The sequence below is a fragment of the Aythya ferina genome (genome assembly GCF_964211825.1).
Source record: "Aythya ferina genome assembly, chromosome: 11".
NCBI classification, from domain to species: Eukaryota; Metazoa; Chordata; class Aves; order Anseriformes; family Anatidae; genus Aythya; species Aythya ferina.
In genome coordinates this window covers 4,253,117-4,262,538 of record NC_140307.1, presented here as the reverse complement: position 1 = coordinate 4,262,538, position 9,422 = coordinate 4,253,117, and the positions used below count along the sequence as shown (strand labels likewise).

Sequence of the window (9,422 nt, the reverse complement as noted above, 5' to 3'; positions counted from 1 at the left end):
CTGTAAATTCTCCAAGTCAGCATTTCTGAAAGAATACAGGGCAAGAATCACACAATCATAGAATGTTTTTGCTCTCCTGCAGCCTAGGAGTTTAGTACTGTTAAGGAGGACCTTAGAAGTTGTGGCTCTGAAATCTCTCTATATAAGAGGTGATCTGCACTTTCTGTTGTACTTAGGAGCAATCAGCATTACAACTCTTGATAAATATTGTATTAAAAAAAAAAGCTATATGTATTAAAGCACACATTGAGTAGGAATGTAGGCTGCTATGCAGGAGGACGTTTGGTTTCTAGCAGTCTTCATAATATTCCCTTTGTGATGTGATGAATGAACAACGAGAAGATGAACTGTGAAGTCAGTCCTAACTGATTCTCTTTGAGACAAAAGAACCACAGCAACATGATTAAGGCTATACATTACCAATGTTTTACTTTTCTTGACAGAAACTTGTGGTTTCCAAGTATGGGTTTTTGTTTTGGTTTGTTGTTTGTTTGTTTTTGAAGGGGTACCTGGAAAGATCTGATTTCAATGCATTTCAGGTATATGGTTTACGGAGCAGCTGAACATGGGAGGAGTTACTTGGAAACACAATTAACTGATATGTTGAATCACAGCCTATGGTCTTTAAATAAAATCAGGGTGACAGGGATACATGTGAGGAATTACGTGATAGATGGAGGAGAAAATCTACATCCCCACAATGTACCTACAATGTCTGCCTAGAGAACTGTCTTCCCCAAAATGTTGGATTAGTTCCTTCTTCCAGTATAAGAATTTCAGGCACTGAATCGATTCAGGTTCACAAATACTCTACTGTTCATCACTGGGCCCACGTCTTTGCAAAGACTTCTCCAATGGACTAGAGATCTGATCCTTAAGAGATTCATCCTTAACCATAAATACAATAATCGAGCATTAGAAATTCCTCACTTAAAAAAAAAAATAAATATCTAATACAGAACCTGTTTGTGGCGAATAAAATTTCTTTACCAAGCCATAACCGGAGTAATCTGGAAAAATGTGTAATACTTCCACATTAATTAAATCTAAGAAATTAGGACAGATCCTACAAGAAATACAACATGCAATACGTAATCTACACAAAGTGCTAAGCCCTAAAATTACTTGTAGTATGATCACAGTGCCTGAATTTAAAGGCCATTTAAGGCCTATATCTTACTCACTCTTCTGTGTACCAACCTTTTTCTGCATTAAGGGAGTTTGCATAACCTCCTGTCCACCACAGAGCTTTAGGCAGATTTTTCTACTAGAAAAGCTCAAATGAAATCAAATGAAACATCTATTGTTCTCTTTGAAAGGAAGGTTACAGTTTTCATTCTGATACCAACGAGTGTTGCGGTATCTCCATAACGCAAGATGTGGTTTCCATAGAAATATCTTCTTACATCAGTATCTACAAGCCCTCCAATTATTCCCTTTTGGACATCTCACACAATCCATTAAAATCTTTTTAGAGCAGGGAAATAAATAGGCTCTACTGCTACTTAATTTCTTGGTAAGAAGAAAAAGAAAAGACAACTAGTAAATAAAAGCTTTATTAAGACAAAACACAAGATGGAGAATGTGTCTTGCAAAAAAAATTGTATCTTACCTGAAGAAATCTCTCTGGCGTTACAAATTATGAATTGTCAATTACAACTTTTGAAGACCATACTGAGATTTTGCTGATTTTTGAGAGTGCAATTATGGTATAATTCTGAATTGTTTGGTGGCTTTGTCTCCAACTAAGTCCCCAGGACCTGAATCCTTTCTGAATCCTTTGCATTGCTGACTATTGCTTCCACCTTGTTCTATGTCCTGTCATTCAGGTCCCTGCTAGTTTAGAGTACTTTCTGTGGCCGTGTCATCTTTTTTTCCTGTGGCATCATCTCCTGCCACTTTGCCAGGATCAAGAATGCATTCAACGCCCTGAAATTAGAATCAAAACACAGGGAAAGCCAAATTATAACACAAACAACATAAGCAGTGATTTGATAGTAATATGAAATGCCTTTGTCAACCAAGGCCACCACAAGCAAGCAAGGCAAAAAACTTCGATGCATTGTTTGTATAGAACAGTTTCATTCCTGCTGCTCTGCCTGTGTTTCCAAAAGTGTCAGTGTAAAGAAAAGTGGAAGTGCACAGCGCCTTGATCTGACTGTGTGGGCTCTGAAGCCATGACCACAAAACATAACACAAGAGCGTGCACCACAGGGGCAAGCACTGCCATAGCTCCCCCAGCAGACCCATATCTGGAGAAAACAAACTCATTTAATTGTTGTGCGGCAGCCAAAATGTGCTGGGAAAACAACTCCTACAGCACTTTGTTTTACTTCTATTTCCTCTCTCCTTTTTCTTTATTATGTGAAAAAGCTTCACTACTGTGATTTGTTGTCTCAGATGTGTGTTCCCCTATCTAGGTTGAGGCTCCATTTAAACCTTTTGGCCTGTCTTGGGCCTCTATCCTGCAAAAAGCTAGGAACAGTCAGTTGTGCAGCTCAGTAGTGGCATAAAGCAATTAGGACTGTAGGAACTTGTCTTCCTCATTCTAAAGGTTCGAGCCACTACAAGGCTGTACAGGCACAGGGAAAAAAAAAAAAACAGTTCAGTTCAGAAAGCCATCGTATATGCAAACCTTGCAATCTGCTGTATGCCAGTTTGGATACAGTTCATCAAACTAAAACACTGGGTGAGAACTGGACTTTACTATTTATACTATCTCAAACTACTACTGATTAGCTATATAAATCAATGGGCCAGCAGTAAAAAAAAAAAAAAAAAAAAAAAATCTATAGTTATTTGTGATGTTTTCTCATATTACAACTCACTACTTCAGTAGAAAGGGAAAAGGCCACCAATGAAAAAGCAAGTCATAAAATGGCAAACTAATCATTGTACCTTATTCATCTGGTCCACATCTGATTGTCTTTGTTTACTAGTTTGAGTATTCTCCATAAGAGACTTCTTCATCCTCTGGAGAAACGAGATGAATAGCTTTGCCCCACAAAGAGATAAAAGTGAAAAAAAAATGTTAGCAGACTTCCTCGTAAATTTTCATGTAAAAAACAACAGAAAAATTGTTGTTGCTGTGAATGCTACCTTCATGTGAATGCTACCTTCAACCCTCCTTGCTTTTGCTAATTAACAAAAGAAGGGTGCATGATGACACTACCACAAACAACAATTTAAATCTGTTTGATCAAGAAACAACTATAACAGCTTTTTGACTAGCACTTAAATATTTAAAGTTTCTTCTTTGAAAGCATTCCTAAAACAACCAACTAACCTTACCGCAGAGGTGTGTTTTGTAGATGCAACCTGAACACTTCTTCAGTTTCTACATAAGAATTTCCTATCTATAAATTGTTCAAAATATGTTTTTGACTGTATTTGTCTTTCCCTAGCTTTCATCAGCCTCACAGATTAAAATATCACATTAAGAAATTGAAGAGAGCCTGTAAGCCATTTTTTCACTGTTTCAGAATAATCTTAATGATTAATAATGAGGTACATTGTCCACAACTAGCAAAAAAAAAAAAAAAAAAAAAACAGCCAAGTGGCACTAAGCAGATCTGATTTTGATTATTTGAAAAGAAATGGAGAAAGACCAGACAATATTAAACTGTACAGACTTTACGTGCATGGCCAAATTAGTGCTATTGATCTGTTGCAAGTAAGTATTTAAACATCAGAATCTTATTTTTTACTTCGTAAGGTGAACATCTATACTAGAAACAAAGTGACCCTTCGTCTTAACTTCAAAGTTCTGCTACATTGATAATCCATGCATCGCCAGAATACTCCTATCCTTCTTCCCTTTCAGAAAATGCAGATAGTCTGACCAACTGAGATAAAGGATTATAAGCAATCATTTGAAATTGATTAAATTCTTGCTCAGTCTGCTTATTTTTTGCATTAGCTTCACATTTACATGCTTTATATGTACTCCTAAACTATTTTAAAACAGCTCAGCTCACTTCCTTGTAGCTTCTGCAGCTAGAAATCAAACAGGTAACCATGTTAAATGATTCCTGTTCTTCCAATCAGCCTCAGGAGAAAAATGTCACCATGTTCCTATTACTGGGACTATTTGCTGTAAATAAATCCCTCAATTTTTCAAACAATAAGAATTAACTCAGTACGAATGATTGCAGCTATGGGTGATAAAACACTAAAGAACTCTATAGATATATGCATACATGCAGGCAGAGATACCTGTATAAATAACACTGTGTATCTGCACACATCCAAATTGAAGTATCAGGAGCGCTGCAGTTTACCTGTGCTGCCACTAGATGCAGCCACATAACCTTGCAAAATTAAAAATTTTGACCTCAAGGTTGAAGAAACCTTTTTGGAATACCTTTGATTGTAAAATTCTTACAACAGCATTTACCGTATTCATTCCTCTGGAAAGACACAATGTGATATAAAGAGAATTTTTCCTTTTTTTCCCCAATAATTTTGTTCCAAAACATAGCGTTCAAATGTTGATGGGGATCTAAGAAACCACAGCAGAATAAGGCCCATCTATTTTTGTGGTTGTTGCCATAGATTCAGATTGGAGCTGACAATGTTGAATTACATTGTGTTTTTCTTTCTACATAAAGAGCACGTTGGAATGAAACACTATGTTCCCAAGTGATCCCGTATTCAAATGAGTGTGCCCATATAAAACAACAGGTGAGGGTACAACTCAGTTTCCATTCTATGCCACATCACTTTCCTCTCCGTGACTTTACACCACATCTCTAGAAACACAAATTTCTCTTTGGGTATACAGTAAGCAACACGACAGGTCCTCCTGGATAGCCCAGGACTCCTGCAATCAGAAAATATTTCTGCTTTATCTACTATCTGCTGTCAGACAAAGCCCTGGAAAATTCTCGTTATTTCCTCGCCAGCTATCAGACACAGCTCTGCAGGCTTTACACTTCTATTAAGACAAAGCAAAACCAAGGAAACCCTCCCCTAGTCTTAGCAGGTGTTATCTGTCCTGTGCTCTCCCCTTGGTAATTTCCTGGCTGTGTAATATGCACAGTACAAAAAAAGCAAGAAAATTCCATAGGTAAATAGATGTAATACCTGTATTATACAGTTTTAGATACTATTTGTGTAGAGGGTTGATTTTCCACTGAAGATAGTGGAAATAAAGCCTGTTCAGCACATTCTGTGCAAAGGGAAGTGCTGCCCAGTGAGCTGTGCTCCAGAGTGCAGAATATCATTTCAAAAGTAGATTTTTATTATGTATTTTAGTGCCAAGTTCACTTGGCTTCTGCTCTCTTCCACTATTAAGATCATGCTGCAGTTCACAATCTATATATCAGGCAGCTCCCTGCTATCCCCACCCCTACTCCCCCATTCTAACATTTCTAGTTTAGACTTTTCCTCCTTCCTCTTTTTGTAGATAAAAATACTTAACTTCTATCCCCCCAAGGCAGTTCCCTGGCCTCACGTGCATTTTTTACTGACAGCCACTCTGATGGAATTACATTTACCTACGTTTTGAGTTGTTTCTCTTTGTTTGTTTGTTTTTGTAGATGGCAAAATGAAAAATTAAATTATGCTCTCCTCCAGGATCTGCTTTCTTTTTGATGATCTGATCACAGTTCTCTTCAATTGCCATTAATAAACTGAACTGAACAAGATGGATTAAAGGAAAAAGCAACACCAGATTTTGTTGGTTTAAAGCATGAGGAACATAAATTTAATGGCTTCAGAGAAAATCCAGCCTAAGGCAAAATTCTGGCTTAACTCTCCTGTGGGGTTCTGCAGACAAGATGAAATGCAATGTCTCAGCTGAAGGTCCCCAAGCCAGCACAAAGTAGGATAGATGTGGGAAGAGATGGGAGCAATTTGCTCTGCAGCACTCCTTGCTGCACTTCCAGAAAGAGACAATGTGTGCCCTTCTTCTGGAATCTAACGCTGGTCGCAGCTTGTGTGCAGGCAGCAGAGGGGGCCTGGCTGGATCCCCAGGCCAGCTGAACAGACTACATCAAGATCCCCACATGAACTGTCAAAAGGGTTTCCTACTCTGTCACTATCTTTTATGAAGTAGGCAAAAAATGCTCCCAGCAAGAAGGATTTACCCTGTAGGAGAGTATTTGAATCTTCCAAAAGCCGTAATGAAAATGTTTGTGTTTCCATCCAAGAATGGTACTGGCAGCAAATTGAAGGTAATTAAACACATTGCCCACTGGCAATATAAATTTATCCTTTGTAATAATTTCAGAGAAACAACCCCCTCTCCATAACCCAGACATTGTGTTGTGCAACAGGAATTTTTTGGGCTAACTTCTACCCTGCTGTAAATGCACTGCAATGGGAGTTACAGACACTCTATGCCAAGACTGTGCTTTGTTCAGTATCTCTCAGATGCTCTGTAGTTCAATTTCATTACCTCATAATTTCTAAGAATTGTCCTGTTTATTGGGAAAACACCAGCGAACTAGACGGCACATTTGGTAGTTTCTCCAAGTACAAACAACAGAGAAACCATCTTTACATTATCACTGCCTAACCCTTGATTTTAAATCATATCTTTATATAACTAAAGTGGCCAAGTTCACGCTATTTAACTCACTTCCTGAAGGGGATGACTCCATCTGAATTTTTAACCAGATATTCACTCGCTGGCTCCAATCTCCTGGTGCTTCCACCTCCCACAGTCGCTTCTGCTCCTCAGGATAAGTCTGCAAGAATTTCTGGCAAACTGAAGAGAGGAAACCAAAGGGTAAAATCATGAATGAATGAAAAGTACAGTGGAAGAGAGAATCTATTCTATCCTGGAAATTCTCTGAGACCTACTTGGATTAGTTCCTTTGGAAATCTTTTCTTCCCTCTTCTCTCATCTTCCTTTCTTTCCTTTTAGGTGGAGCTTTTAGGAAAAATCTATGTGGAATGGCCCAGACAGGAATGACTGAATTCTGTCTGTCAGCTTCAGTCTAGATTAATTCCTTGTGAGCACAGAAATACAATGCTTCTGGAGGCGTTGCATCATGGAACTACCTCCAGACACTTAGCAGGTTTGAGATTAGCAGCAGTGTGGGGTTTTTTTGCTCTCACTACTCTGAAATGAATGGGGCTTCAGTATCTTCCAGCATTAATGGTTATGAATGCTACTTTATTTTCTATTTATTAAAAAAAAAAAAAAAACATCATATCAGATTGTTCTTCCATCAATACCACCCTCTATTTTACTACTGCTACCTATGCTTCATTGCTATGGTTCATACACTTCTTTGGACTGGGAAAACAGGAAATGGTAAGAACTAATACAAAAATAACAAGGCTACCAGTGTCAGATGCATGATCACCTTTAGAAACCATATTTCCACAAATTCCTAACACTGTTTGTACACTGAATATTAACATTTGAGTATACAATCAACTTCTGCTTTGGTTATCTTATCATATTGAAATCTGTCCCATTTAGTAATTTCCCCAGGAAGTCCGCAGAACCAAGAGGAAGAATATTTTGCAAAACAAATAGTTCAAAAAATTTAATGCAGATTTTAAAACTTTCCTTAATCAGGATTCTATCAGTTCTATCACTTGTAAATCAGGAAGATGATTTCTGTTCTCTCCTCAGTCCATTGCAGTCCATCACACTGCAGTAGGAATGTAAACGGGTCATTTACCTTCAGCATTCAGTTGAGTTTAACAGTGGGATGTTGAAACCAAAAGCCAATCTTTTGTAACATAAACATTTGTTTTACAGGAATGAATAGATCACTGACATTAATTTTATCCAAAGATATCCATGCTAAACTAATTATTTCAGTAAAAGCTACAGAAAGTAACATATAGAGAGAAATGTTTGCTAAATGTCTTTTTGCCTCCTTTCAGGCATCCATAGAACACTTTTATTATACATTCATTATACATTATATTATTATACAATCATACATAGCATACTAGTGAAAAGTGTGCACATTTATTACAGAGTTTTAGAGTAAAAGGTTGCTATCTTTTGTCCAAGTATGAGATTGCAGTGCCAGTGAAAGGAAAAATAAGTAACAACTTCAATATACTCAACATGTACTCAATATTTAGCTTGCAGTATTAGTCTTTTATAAAGTAGGACCCAGAAAACCCAATTAGAACATGATACAAGTCAAATTTATTCATGACTACCTCTAAACTTAGCTGAGATGAAAAGCATAGTCTTGCAATATATTGTTATCATTAACACCCAAACAACGCAGCTTTCTGATCCATAATGCCTAAACCATTGATGCCTACCATAGGGAAAATTTATTTTACCGGGAAAAGAGAAAGAATGTTGTCAATACTATTCTTTTCTGAACTTAGAAATAGAAGTACTTTAGGAACTCCTGCGGTACATTTGCATATATTCAATGGCACATACAGACCAAGAGAAAGAGAAGGTGTAGTGAAAATTTTGTTGACACATATTAGGAAATGGCTGCAAAGTCATAAATAAATAGAATGACAGTAAAGAGTCTGTACCACGCAGAGAGAAACTAACCTTTTTAGAAAAATGTTCCTCCAAAGAACAAAGTTTTACAAATAATATTATCAGTGATATTTTTTGTAAATTTTACTAGCAAAAGCTCCAACCTGAATACAGAGAAGATATATAACTGCTTAGCAATCTTCTGAAAGTGGCAAATATTCAAAGATGGACAATAATGAAAAAAGTACTGATGAGACTGGATGAATGAGCAGAACCCAGGTATGCAGTTTGTTAAATATAATTTCTTATGAATGCAGTATCTACAAGAGCATTACGTGCATAGTGTAGGCTTGACAACATCTTATGACTCTTCTCTCAGGTGTTAAACAATTTCTAGGTCACTGTTGAGGGCAATGACATAGTTCCATTTCTAAGACACAGTGAGATAATGCAAAATTTCAAACAAGTAGTATGAGTTTTACTCTTCTGATTGACTTACATAAATATTGGCCTACCTTTCTACAGGAAATTCCAGATGTCTCAAGAAAATCAACATACTAAAAACAGTTAAGTTCAGACAAGTGCACTGAACACTCACACAGTTAAGAAAATCCTACCATGACCATATTGAAATTTATACATTATGCATGACCCTTACCTAACGTTTCCACATCAAACAATTTACCTTGATACATGGCAGCAGAAATAGGGCAACTGATCCCCAAGGCATCCTCAGCCTTGAAAGACTGACAGAAATCGTGTAGCATTTTCATCCCCAGGCCACCTCTTCTGTATTTTCTCTGGACAAATATAGTATCCAAAACTGGCAGCAAGTAACATTGACTGGTAGTACCATCACATAGGCTCCCTGCAAAATAGACATGGGAAAAAATACATGAATTTGAAAACAAACCTAGTATTGCTGCAGTACTTAACTGCTGTGTGATTCTAACCACAAACACTGCCTTGATACCTCTCCACAGGCTATGAGGCTGCCTCCTAC

At 37.3% G+C, this 9,422-nt stretch overlaps 1 protein-coding gene across 1 annotated transcript in view; it reads right to left on the bottom strand.

Annotated features, from left to right (window-relative positions):
- Positions 1 to 1,540: 1,540 nt before the first annotated feature.
- The window catches only part of LOC311442862 (protein FAM169B-like), a 38,781-nt gene continuing 30,899 nt past the window's right edge, over positions 1,541 to 9,422 (bottom strand). The window contains exons 6-9 of the mRNA XM_084532538.1: positions 9,105 to 9,287; positions 6,584 to 6,712; positions 2,899 to 2,994; positions 1,541 to 1,929 (exon numbers count right to left, since the gene is read on the bottom strand). Coding sequence (XP_084388664.1) covers positions 2,936 to 2,994; positions 6,584 to 6,712; positions 9,105 to 9,287 — 371 coding nt within the window. The 3' untranslated portion in view covers positions 1,541 to 1,929; positions 2,899 to 2,935. The remainder of the gene's footprint in view (positions 1,930 to 2,898; positions 2,995 to 6,583; positions 6,713 to 9,104; positions 9,288 to 9,422) is intronic.